Source organism: Coffea eugenioides, unplaced genomic scaffold, assembly GCF_003713205.1.
Source record: "Coffea eugenioides isolate CCC68of unplaced genomic scaffold, Ceug_1.0 ScVebR1_1877;HRSCAF=2808, whole genome shotgun sequence".
NCBI classification, from domain to species: Eukaryota; Viridiplantae; Streptophyta; class Magnoliopsida; order Gentianales; family Rubiaceae; genus Coffea; species Coffea eugenioides.
The window spans coordinates 55,904-68,906 of NW_020862312.1; the positions used below are offsets into that span (position 1 = coordinate 55,904).

Consider the following 13,003-nt stretch of genomic DNA (forward strand, 5'->3'; position numbering starts at 1 on the left):
TTCACAGGCTACGTTGGTCCTATTGAGATGAAATTTTTCAGGCTACTATAAAACATCATTCTCTACAACTTTCAAGTTTTAAACCAAGGCTAATTCGGCCTCTAACTAAGGGAAACAGTACCGGGCAGAAAGGGGGTTACATGAAACCCTAACTTCTGAAATTTTCCGTCAAATGCGGAAATTTTCCGCAAACCACCACAATTTACGCATTCAAGCTTCATTCTAGATCATTCCAACCATCATACATGGCCACACAATGGTAATCATATTAAAACAAAAAAATCATGAATAAATAGAAAAAATGTCATCAATCTCACTAAAATCAAGAAATCTTTCACCAAATCACATCTTTAGCCACCACAAGTCATTAATTTGACATTATCAATACCAAGGAAAGAATTCCCTAGCTACTCACCTTGCAACCTCAAGAAAGGAAGCTACTTAGCACCAATTTCTTCCAAATCACTTCACCAAGAACCTTAATCCTACCTAGAGAAGAGTTTTTATGGAGTGATTTGAAGTTTTATCGGTTAGATTTGAAGATTGGAGCAAGTTATGAAAGGAAGATGTTGAAGGTTTATCTCTCTTTTCTCTCCAAGAAATTCGGCCAAGAGAAGGATGAAAGTGATGAATTTTTTTGGTCAATTTTGGTTAATTGGTAAAGGTAAGTAAAATGGTCAAAGTCAAGAATAAACCACAAGGTGACACTTGTCACCCTTATTTGATGCAACTCTATCCTTTTGTCTCTCCAATGATAATCCATCTAGGTAACTTCTAATTATCTCTTCACACCTGATAAATTAAATCCGGTATATACAACTTAACCTAATTGGCCGAATTTTATCAAACTTACCGCACTAGCGGGTCCCACGCCCGATATCCACTTCTAAAATCTCATAAGCTAACTTATACTCAGAAAAATGATTTCAAAACCATCTTTACTCATAAAATTTATTTTCACAATTTTTTGAATAAATAAAATGTGGAAAAGCTTGCAATTCATAGAAAATAAAACCTAGCAATTAAGAAAATTATGGGTTCTCACAGAATCAAACCCTAAATTTTATACCATAAGAAGCCCTATGAGTCTAGTTTCAAACGCAACAAATGGAACTCAATTCCGACTTTCCTATATGAAGTTATAGCCAATTTCCCAAAGCTGCGCAGAGCCTCCTGCGAAAATTTCCAGATTTTCTACCAATTTGAGATTATGAAACTTTTCTTAACAAAATTTACTCCCTTGGCTCAAATTCAACCATGAAAACAACCAAGAATCAAAGGCAAGTAAGTTCAAATAAGAGCTATAAAGACAAGTAAAATTTTGGGGTCTCACAGTAAATGGAGCTTTTAAGGTGCTCAAATAATGTGTAAATTAGTCCTCAAATTTCGGTCAAATCGGTTTGTAAAAACTAGCTCAATCGACTTGGGGGACTCAAGGATTCAATGGCGGTTTGGCCAAGGGTTTGGGAATTGATTTGGGTTTAGGAAGGCTATTTGGGCCTGATGTAGGCGGTTAGGATGGCTTGGGTTGGTTTCTTGGCTGACTCCAATCACAAAAGCTTTAGGATTTGGAAGTAGTTCAAGATTGGGACTTGTATCTCAATTAGGAAACTTGAACCAATATCTTTCTTTCCTTCTTTTTTTTTCACTTTTTTTCTCTTTTTTTTTTGTTTCTTTCTTTATGGCTCTCCCTAAATCTCTTCAAGAAACTCATATTTAGTCCCATTCAGATCACGGTTCCAAGATTTGCCAAGAAAGTTGAAGTTTTGTTCCAAGTATCAAGAAACCCTCTATGTTTTGACAAGAAATTCAAGAATTACCAAATCAGTCTTGGTTGATCCAAGAACTTCAAGATTTCAGAATTAGGTCTCACTAATTTCAAGGATTTCGAGAAAATTTCAAGAACCCTTGGATAGCCCACTTTGTTTCCCAAGAATTTCCAAGAATCTCAAGAACCAATCTTAGGGTTTTCAAGAACTTCAAGATTGAAGATTATTCAACCAAGAACTTCAAGAATTCCTTAATCTTGATTCAAGATTGTCAAGAAAAGGTTGAATTTGGCTTGAAGCCATCTAAACTTGCAACACAAGGGATAACAATTCCTCAAGGTATGTTCGGATTTCCAGCGATGAACCACAACTAAGATTTTTTTATTGAACTAGACTCAAAACACAAAAGAGATAACACAAACAGATTTTTGTGTTCGAATGAACAGTGCCCACGGGCGAACAGTACGTGAACAGTGATGGTGAATAGTAATCGGTGAACAGTACTCTTTTTTTTTCGTTTGTTTTCTAGACAAAACAAGAATGACTTCCACGACTAACACAACTAGACACAAACAAACAATGAACAAATCTGGAAAAATTAACGAAAACACAAAATCAGAATTTTGACAAAGCACCAAAACAGAATTTCGGACAACACAAAATGCAAACAGAATTTTTGGACTACTTGACTTGAAAAGAAAAAAGATAAAGGGATATAACATGATACCTCTTAACTAGCTCTGATTACCAACTGATACGAACGTCGCCAACCTTGTGATGAAACCCGTAAGAGATTAGACTCAGGATCGACAAGAGGATACCAAGCTTGGAGCGGATGACCTCAACCCGTTAATCACCTGGTTAATGAACTTTGGTATAATGGTAGTAAACGCCACAACCTAGTGTGATTTTTCCATAAGCTCCAAGATTTTTAATCTCAAGTGCATCCCTTTCAGAGATCAGAGCATCTGTCCATGCCTTAGCTCGCGGAGTAGTCCTCGACACTTTATGCTTCAGTATTTGTACCCGATCAAGATAATGAATCTGCAATACAATACAGTAATTAATTCAACTGTAGATAAACTTGACCACACTGTTAAAACATCATCGTAGACGCATTCATTTGAGCATAATCTAATCAATCCATCGCACTGAATTTGATAAAATGTGGAAATACAGACAGTAGTTATGAAGGCTCGCAAAACTAATTGACTCTCTGGTGCACTGTGTAACAATTAGAGCATATTTTCGTCATGACTACAACTATCTAATCTTACCAGCAGAACGAAGATACAACCGCCAACGTATTGGTGCTGCTTTTCACTTTTCTTTTGCACCTCTAGCACCTTATTGCATAGTACGATCCTCACATACTCAGCCCAGTTCAATCTGGCTACCCTATCAACCAATTGCGTACAGTTCCAAACCTTTATTTTGTGCTCGGCTCTAGTGGTTGGAGTCAGTAGACATCCACAACAAAATGCCACGAATAGTCTTAAGAATTCTTCCCCTGCATTCATGGCTACCAACTCATTTGGGAGCTCATTCCATTTGTATGTCCTACGACTTGGTCCACTTCCCCCAACCTCGGTTGTATCGGTGTCTTCAACTGGAACGGGACCTTCGTTCGGGATCCCCAGGATTAAACTGATATCCTTTGACGTTAAAGGTAGCACACCATCTCCACCAACATTTAAACTGCTCAATGTCGGATTAAAGTTGTCAACAAGCCAGGTAGCTATGCCACTAGGAATCCAGTGACACTGTATGTCTAGCAGCCCTCCAAATCCTATGTCTCTAATCTGCTGCTTCTTAGTTTCATCGATTCGTGAAACTAAACTTGACATCTGCTTTGGCGAGCATCGGATAGTGTACTTCTGATTCTACACCATTTTTTAGATATATGCATTAGACTAATATAAGTTTCATTAAATGTTTGATGAATCATGCCGTGTATTTACCTTGATTTGAACCCGTGTTTTTCGCAATATCGGCTTTCCTAGACGTTCCATTTCTTTCTCATACTCTTCTTTCTCTTTCAAATATTCCTCCTTTCGCTTCCTCATTTCTTCCTCACTCAACTTATTATATGCTGCCCGGACAATGTCATTGTACTGCATTGAATAAATAAAATCAAAAAACACGTTAGACTAAACACAAAATAATTGCTCGTTTCACTATTTTTCCCTTAGGCACCCCATCGGTTCAATGATTCTTCAGTTTATTTTGCTAGGACAGCATACCTCGGTCAGCTTAACACCCTTCGCCGAAACCGTGTGTTGATACTCTTTCCTGTCCACATTCAAAACTCCAAAGTTATATGTGCTATTTAGTACCATTATTTTTCCCTCGCATTCAATAATCTTACCTGAACTTCATCCATGGATTCAATGGTGGGACTGGTTCTGCGACCTCGCTTGTTCCCGCTGTAATCAGTTCTTCCTCCCCACCTAAACGATCATTCCTTTTACTTCTTCTTTTCCTTCCCATCCTTCCCCTGAACAGTCAACATTGTAATGCTGAATAATGATGCCAAGTCTAACCTGCCAAGACCTTACGCAAGCACTGGCCACTTACCTATTCGATGAAGTGGGTGCTGCACCGTGTTCTGTACCACCACTTGTTTCGGCGAGTTCTTCTCTGTCTGCTTCCTGAAGTGTGCTTCCTGCTCGCGTTCTTGCCATTGTAAACTAATGTTTTTAACAAACATATTGCACTTCAGTTCCAAAATTTTTTTTCCAACCACAGTCATAACATATCATGAAGTACTGCTAAACATAATATATGAGCATCAAATATTAGTCACGCTAGTTATAGTACAACCTGTAACATTTTTTCTCACACTCAGTAACTCATTCTTCACAGTTTGTTATTTATTCCAACTGCCACTAATCTACATAATCTGTTGTTCTACCTATCAGATTGTACTTCATCCATCAATTTCTTCTTCTATTTATTATGCTACTGTACAATACCAATGCAGTAGAATAAGGGGCCATCCAAATTTATAGTATCTTCATGAAATTCTATAGACCAGTTCTATTATTGTAACTTCTGATCTATTACGTGTAACAACTATCAAAGATGATGTCCAACCACAACAATTATTGTACAAGTAATCTTCCTTTTCACAATTTGTTTGTCTCAATACCAAATTTTCTGGTTAATTATCCCTCATTTAGTCATTTCATAATCTATTCCCCTGCCTATCAAGTTCAATTCAATCACATTCTCCTTTATTTATCACCCTCTTCAACAATATGAATGAAGCAACAAACCCGTTAAACAATTTTACGTCATTGTTCATCCAATTTTACAGTGCACTTCTCCTAGTGTCACTATTAAATGACTGCGTGTAATGACTATCCAACATGATGTGCACCTACAATAACTAGTAAGATTCTTAACCGTTATTCCACACTAACTATGCTAAACCTCATGATTTGTTATTCCGTCTGTCTCATATTGCCAACTTATAACCTACTCTCGTACTCATTCACTTCCAACCTAGAAACTTGTCTCTCTTTATGCAAGTAAACCAATAACCTGTAACATCAATGTAAAAGAAAATATGAGAAGCACAACTGAGTACAAAACATTAAAACTCTGTTATTTCTCTGTACCTGTTAAACCACAACATGTAACAATTATCCAACACTGTGTTAATGCACACGCCCTAATACAATAAACTTACACCAATCAAGACACAAATACGACATCTCAATTTCAAAATAACATTTTCATTAGCAAGTATGAGACGCACAACTCAGTACAAAACATTTGAACTCTATTATTTCTATGTACCTGTTCAACCACAACATGTAACAATTATCCAACACTGTGTTCGTGCACACGAACTAATACAATAAACTTACACTATTCAAGACCCAAAAACGCCATCCCAATTTCAAAATAACATTTTCATTAGCAACTATGAGACGCACAACTCAGTACAAAACATTTGAACTCTATTATTTCTATGTACCTGTTCAACCACAACATGTAACAATTATCCAACACTGTGTTCGTGCACACGAACTAATACAATAAACTTACACCATTCAAGACCCAAAAACGCCATCCCAATTTCATGATAACATTTTTTCAATTATAATCTGCATCCATTTTTTCAATACTAACTATCGAACCCATGCACACATTTTCTCAAGCAGTTGTGCCGCACGATTTCCCCCTTCTTTCCCACTCTCACTCTGTCATGCTCAAAAACTAACTCATAATACTCCTATCATGCTGCACTTACTCATTACTATACACAAAATTGTGCTCACGTGATATCCCTCTAAGCGATCATCCTACTGTACGCCAACAACATCCACAAGTAAGGTCCTTCAACAAGCATGTCAAATCACACATGTTACTGCATCATCGTAGGCCTCAAAAAAATTTGAATACCTGACTGATTTTCGGTCGTTCACTACTCCCGCGCCTACGATCTTCCGCTCTTCAACCTTGGGTTCACCTTTCTTCTTCTTATAACAAATCCGAATCACCAGAAATTTGTCCACCACTCCACCACTTCTTGCTTCTCCTTGCTATTTTTTCAGTATCCAATGTTGCACTTCCACAGCTTTTCGCAATGTCACGCCGGAGAGTGTTGCCAATCTCGTATTTTCCCCTCTTATTTCTCCCTTCGTGGCTTTTCGCATGCAACTGCTTCGTCTGGTTTGGGTGGGAGTCTAAGTGCCGCTTTTCATTTTGGTTTGGGCGGGACTTTGCTTACTAGTGGTCATAACGTTCCGTTTCTTGCCGTTACGGTCAGCAGAGCATAACCATTTTTTTTATTGTCTCACTTAATAAAACGACGTCGTTTTGGGCCAAACTGAAGCCTTTTGACGTGGTTTATTTCTGGCCTTACCTTTCTTTCTGTGAGGGGACCGTTCAGCGGTCAGAAGGACCGCTCCTGCCCCGTATCCGACAACGCTTCTACTTCTTGTTGATTTTAATCCTCTATCAACAAGCCAAACGCGGTTAATCCAAGCTGTAACAAGTCAATACTCAAATAGATGTAGTTTAATCTGTTTTGGACAAGGAAAAAGCTTAAATTACTTCTCTTAAACTTGATTTTCTATACTATATTAATTAATGATTTTATAGCAATGGATATAGATGAATGATAAATGTAAAATAAAAATTTTGAAAAGTAAATTCTTTGAATTTAGAATTAACTCGAAATCAATGTAGAGGCCAAAAGGCATCTTTAAAGATATATGGTTTTAAGATCATGGTTCAAAGTCTCAATCGAGATCGAGATGACTTGGTCGAGTCGTCACCGGAATGGATATCTCCGTTTCGATACTAGAACGAGATGTCTCTGAAATGCATCAATCGTCGAGAAATTGATCGAGTTATCGAGAACTCAAGCAAAAAGTTTTCGATACGAATAGTCTAGGCCAAATCGGTATGAGTTATTTCGAGTCATCTTGAGTTAAATCGTAAATTTACATTTTACGGATTTTCTTTTGTTATTTTTATTTATTATTTTTGTTTAGCATATTTTTGAATATTATTTATAATTTTTAGAATATTAAATATTTCAAAATTTGCATTTCGTCGAAATCTTGACCGATATGCTGAGATCGATGTGGAGCAGCACGAACCGCGACTGTGATTTTGAACCATGCTTAAGATGGACTATACTCGAACAAATCTTGCTCCAATGAGCTCGAACAGCATTCCTAGTAGGCAAATAGTTGGTTTCAAGATTCAGGGAGCTGGCTCATGCCTCCGTCTCGTAGCCCAAACACCCGAGCTACAAACGGGGGAACCAAAAAAAAAAAAAGAAAACCTCAATTTTGTTGTTAGTGGATGGTGGTATGCCACGTAAAAGATGAAAATTCAGGTACTCATTAGACCATGATTATAAGCTGAACGTCATATCCTAGTCGTCAAAGTTATATAATAATCTAGAAGATGTAAGAAGAATTTTGTGTAAAGTTGCAATATTTTGTGGTGCATATTGAGGGAATGCAGCTGTAAACATACACCCAGTAACGCTAAAGCTCCTCTTGTTTAACATTAGTAGTATTTTCCTTTCAAAAAAATATGACCTTGTCAGCAATGGCTTCTCATAGCATAACAAGCAGCTTGACCTGGTTAATTAACTTTTCAACAAAATCCCATTTCACTATTGATCATAGAACCCAGTTTTGCACAGCTGTTGGGACTCTAAAGAGACCAAGAAACAGGAATTCCTTCAAAATTCGAGCTATGGGCTCCTCACCTTCTTCCCCTAAACCAGACAGCGCTCAAGGTATCTATTTTCTTTCTCTATCTCTCTCACTTCCAGGTGGGCAAGTATAGCGTTTAAATTTCAGTCTTTAAATTTGTATCTTTTGATTTTGTGGAACCCTTTACGCAAATATGGCAGCTAACATTGAGTTGGACTGCAATATGTGTGCAGCTTAAATTAATTGACAAACGGGCTCAGGCCAATTCGTGGTTTGATCATTAAGCTAGAAATTTGACGGTGGTTGTGAATGTTTTCAATGTGTGTGCAAAAGACTCAATTTTAGCATTTAATGTATTGTAATTTGTTTCGTGTTTGTATTGTATCTGGGTTGCAGGTATCTCGTCAGGAGTTAAATTTTATCTATCAGTTATGTGTTCTTCAAAGATTTTTCATCTTAAATCAATTTTTGAATCCACTATGCTATGCAGCAACTAGTAATGTAGATTACAGTTCTTTAAGTGAAGAAGAATGGAAGAAGCAGCTGACAGAGGAGCAATTCCATATAACCAGGCAAAAGGGTACTGAAAGGGCTTTCACTGGGTATGATTTCATCGATCTGGCATGCTATAACTTGCACTCGTAGTCCTTGGATTGTCTATTCCATATTTGCATGATTTTATAATGTTTGTTGTTAGAAAGGAAATCTGAGAGAGGTTTTCAGTAGTTGTAAACTGGAAATAATGGTATTGTTAAGCACGTAATATCTGCTACACATCCAGATGATTCGGTTTAGTTTAAGGAGGATTTGGGTTATATCCGCAAATAGTATTGAAGAAGAGGATGCAACATTGCTGTTACCTATATCTTGGTTTATTCCAGTCCTGTATCATGAATCAATTAGCTTCTTCATTAATCAAAAACCTGAGTGACTAAGGCTATGTGCTTTCCTGTTGTTTGACACCCTAAATTCCTAGTCTCTTAGCTAAGAGCTTTTCAAGACACTCAGTGGTACGGTGGAATTCATTTGATCTAAAGATATTAAAGCAAAAGTCCTCTAGGTGAGAAGTATGACCAGAGGATTAAGGGCAAGGTAATTGTTATTGCACTGGTGATTATGAAACTCGGTTATGGCACCAAGTCATTAAGACTAATCAGAATTTCAAACTATATATCATCTAAAATATTGTTTGATATACATTTTCTTCAGGAAAATCTAGAACTTGATCTAGCTCCCTGGATTCAAGTTCATGTCAGAAAGCAGCTTTTGTTGATTTTCGCTGCCGCAAGTTTTGCAAGCACCTTTTATGTGCAGAATGACTGACTGACTTTTCTCTAGACTACGGGTATATGGAGATAAAATTGATCTATAGACACGCCAGACTTATTTTGCTCCTCCTGGCTAAGCAAATTCTATAGCTTAGTCGGGTCACCAGACCTGTCATTTACAAGCTCAGTTCCTGCTTCTTCCAGTTTAAAGCACTTCTCAGACCATTTCACCCAAAAAAGTTCAGCAAATGTTAATAGTGACAATGAGAAAGCATAATACATGTCATCGAGTGACCATGTCTATTCTTGGTGGTCAGCTGATTATCTAATGGTATTTTTCTAGATGTGATAGGTCTTAGTGCTAATAATTTCTCTTTGTTGCATGTATTTTGACCAGGGAATACTGGAATACCAAAACCCCTGGAACTTACAACTGCATCTGTTGTGAGACTCCTCTTTTTGAGTACGTATTCTACTTCAAACCATTTTTTTCCTTCCAGTGATTTTGGAACTCCGAGTATGTGCATAAACCGATATGCTAGCATCGCCTTTCCAGATCATCTACCAAATTTGACAGTGGAACTGGATGGCCATCTTATTATAAGCCGATTGGAAACAATGTAAAGTCGAAGTTGGACTTGTCCATCATTTTCATGCCCCGACAGGAAGTTCTGTGTGCAGTTTGTGATGCTCATCTTGGTCATGTGTTTGATGATGGCCCTCCACCTACAGGAAATCGGTATTGCATCAACAGGTACTAGTTTACTTAGGCTCATATTTTCTTACTGTAACTTTGAGTTATGTTCGTGTCCTTATCCCTCCAATCCAAAACATATGTTTGACATGCAGTGCTTCTCTGAAGCTGAAACCAAGTAAAGGTCCACGTTAGATGAGAGCAGATTAGAGGCACTGAAGTTTGGACTATGACAGATTACTACATATTCTGGAGCATCCATTTCTAGAATCCTGCTTAGATAGTAGTAACAGCCTAGAAAACAATGTCATGGGTGTACATCTAATATAGTTCAATTAAATCTCTGGAACTTCATCTATCCTGCCGGGTACAAGTTCTTCTTCATTGTTGTAATCTGGGGAGATGGAGTTGATACTTCATGGGATGAAGGGATGGATGCTTTCTCTATTCTTGAAAAGAATAGATTTCAAACATCAGATGATGTTGCCCTTTTCCGCCTGTTTTTATTATCTAAAATGCATTAATCGGACTTGAATAAATGTGAATGTCAATGCTCAACTCTTTGAACTGCCTAATTAGTCATTTTTTCTTCCTCCTTCATCAACAAATGTAGTTTTAAACTCAGGAACAAAATTAACTTATAATTCTGGATTTACTTTCAATCTGGACAGATAATTCTTACTTTTGAAATTCTCAAACTACTACTATCGTGCCTTATTCGCAAGTGACCCGGGATAATTTTTTTTTTTTGCTGATTTAATTTAGATCATGCTGAGTACAGATAATTACATTGCCCTGATGAAATCATTGCATTTGCTTCTTGAATGTAAAGATCAATATTGTACTGAAAAAGACTGAAAAATCTTAAAGTTAAGCATAAATTACACTAACTAGACTAACGCTCAAGTTTTGGGAATCTTATTTTTTTTTTTTCCTTTTAAAGGGAGCCTCATTGTTTTTTTTTTTTTTTTTGTCGATACAATAGATTATCCTACACTAAGGAGGAGGGGGAGGACTTGAAGAGATTTCAGGATAATCCGGAAGGGATTAAACCACCACCGGACCAAACAGGTGCATTAAGCACTTGTCTTGAGTTTTTGAGGCAATTTGATTGCCTCCAACCCCACCAAGTTTTAATGCATTAGTGATGGCCACCGGTCTTTAAAAAAGCCTTATTGTTAATGAAATAAAACAATTTCCACATCCAATGATGTGTTGTGTTTCATAGATGTAATTCAATTTTTCCCCATTTATCTTTTAATTTTATTAAACCTGATAGCCTCTAATTAAATGACAAATCTAACCTTATCAATTACTTTGTCGACTTATTTCTCCCTAGACATTCCTATAGGCTGAAACAGCAAGTAGCAACCACCTTGCACAACACCTGATCACGCCCCAATTTTTGGAATGGGGGGAAACTGGGGAGACTGGGAACTGAACTGCCGAAGACTCCAACCAACCGTCAATTAACAGCCGTCACAGCTCATCACTCGCACAACCGAAAAGAAGAAAGTAGAAATCTTGTTGAAAAAAGAGAAGCAAAAATTTGATCTTGGTCTTACTTTTTTGTCTTTTACCAGACCCGACTAGCAGCAAGACAGATTATTAGTCTTGAAAACTACCCAAAAAGATAGAATAATCTTTCTGGGTTGTAGTTTTTTTGATCAAGAAATGGTGAAAATCCTGGATGGTGCTAATGTGCTGGAAGAAATGAATTATGGGTTGCTGAAAGATCTTAGAGTAGAATTGAAAGATTCTGATACAGAAGAAAATGGGGCTTTCTGTTTTTCTTTCTGGCTTTACCTCGCTAACTATGGTTCTCCCCTGCCCTGCGGAATTCTTCACCAGGTACTGTAACTTCCCATTTTTACATATTCACAGCTGTATTAAGTATTAGTTTTTGCCTTTTTTTCTTTTTTGGTCTGGTTATGCATACCGATGATGTTACATGGTCTCCATTGATGGCTTTTTGTTGTTGAATTGCTGTTATGTGGTAAATTTTGAATCTTTGAGGTGTTTTGCTCTGTGCTTTATTTCGAATAGTGATTCGTGAAGTGTGTATTCGGTGTTTTTGCGAGCTTTGTCTAATTTCGAATATATTCCGAATATCCTACTTCTATCGGCTTAAATTGGCTTAAATTGGTGGATTATTGGTTGGTAGTTGGGTGAGGGCATCAGTTTGGAGGGATTGTATGTGCTCCTTCTAGTTCATGTCTTAGGTTATATCCATGTGCTGCAGCAAGTTTATTTATTTAACATGTTATAGTGTTTCAGATCACATTTTAGTCACATTGTGGATTTTGATTCGGCAATGATGAAAATCCATGGGCTAGTACTTTCATCTCTTTGTAGTTTACACGATTCTTCCATGTACATAATCAGGAAACATAGAATTTGAAGGTTTTTTGGTATCATTTCATCTTAGCTGTATGACCAATGTTTGTGTCTCTAACTCTTCAATTCACATTGTTTTCCGTTAAATGCAGGAGCACATAGATATAAATTCTAGTGTACCTTTTCTTCTGTTGAATGAGAAGAAGAAAATGATGCTACTTCCTGTCATTTTTCTACATAAAGAGGCTTCCATGCTTGTTGGTTTGAATCCTTTGACAGAAGTCCCTTCCGTTGTTACCCAATTTGATATTCCTTTGAAGAAATGGGTTCATGTTGGATGTGAGGTATGTAATATGTCAGTATTCGTTGCGTTTACATTGTATTCAACTGTTGATCTAATTCTTTGTTACCTCTTATATGATATTCAGGCCTCACAAAATAGTTTACGACTTCGTGTTAATGGGGAGATTGTAGGAGAGAAACATTTGTCGCCTGTTCTAAACGATGAATTGCATGCAGACGGCATGAAAAGAAGAGCTTTGCCTTGCATCATTGGAGAGTACCAAGGATTTCAGGGTTATGTTCATTTTGCAAAATTATCACCTTCAGGACTACCTTTAAAAACTCACTGCATTGAGGTCCAAATAACTTATTCAATGAAATCAAAGTTTTGTCCATGATCTCCAGATTATTGTGCTTGTATAGACATTTTCATTCCAACCATTTATGTGTTTTTTTTTTTGGGAA

General features: G+C 37.1%; 2 protein-coding genes across 2 annotated transcripts; both read left to right on the top strand.

The window, feature by feature from the left end:
* Positions 1-7,717: 7,717 nt before the first annotated feature.
* LOC113755971 (peptide methionine sulfoxide reductase B1, chloroplastic-like) lies at positions 7,718-10,458 on the top strand. Its single transcript, XM_027299802.1, has 5 exons — positions 7,718-8,040; positions 8,448-8,559; positions 9,623-9,688; positions 9,782-9,979; positions 10,075-10,458. Exons 1-5 carry the CDS (start codon positions 7,833-7,835, stop codon positions 10,112-10,114), a joined length of 624 nt encoding a protein of 207 aa, XP_027155603.1. The 5' UTR covers positions 7,718-7,832; the 3' UTR covers positions 10,115-10,458.
* Positions 10,459-11,317: 859 nt separating this feature from the next.
* Positions 11,318-12,894, top strand: LOC113755970 (SH2 domain-containing protein A-like; the record flags this gene model as incomplete). Its single annotated transcript, XM_027299801.1, has 3 exons — positions 11,318-11,770; positions 12,409-12,600; positions 12,685-12,894. Coding segments are annotated over exons 1-3 (579 nt in total), but the record flags the coding sequence as incomplete, so codon positions are not given.
* Between the last annotated feature and the right edge of the window lie 109 nt (positions 12,895-13,003).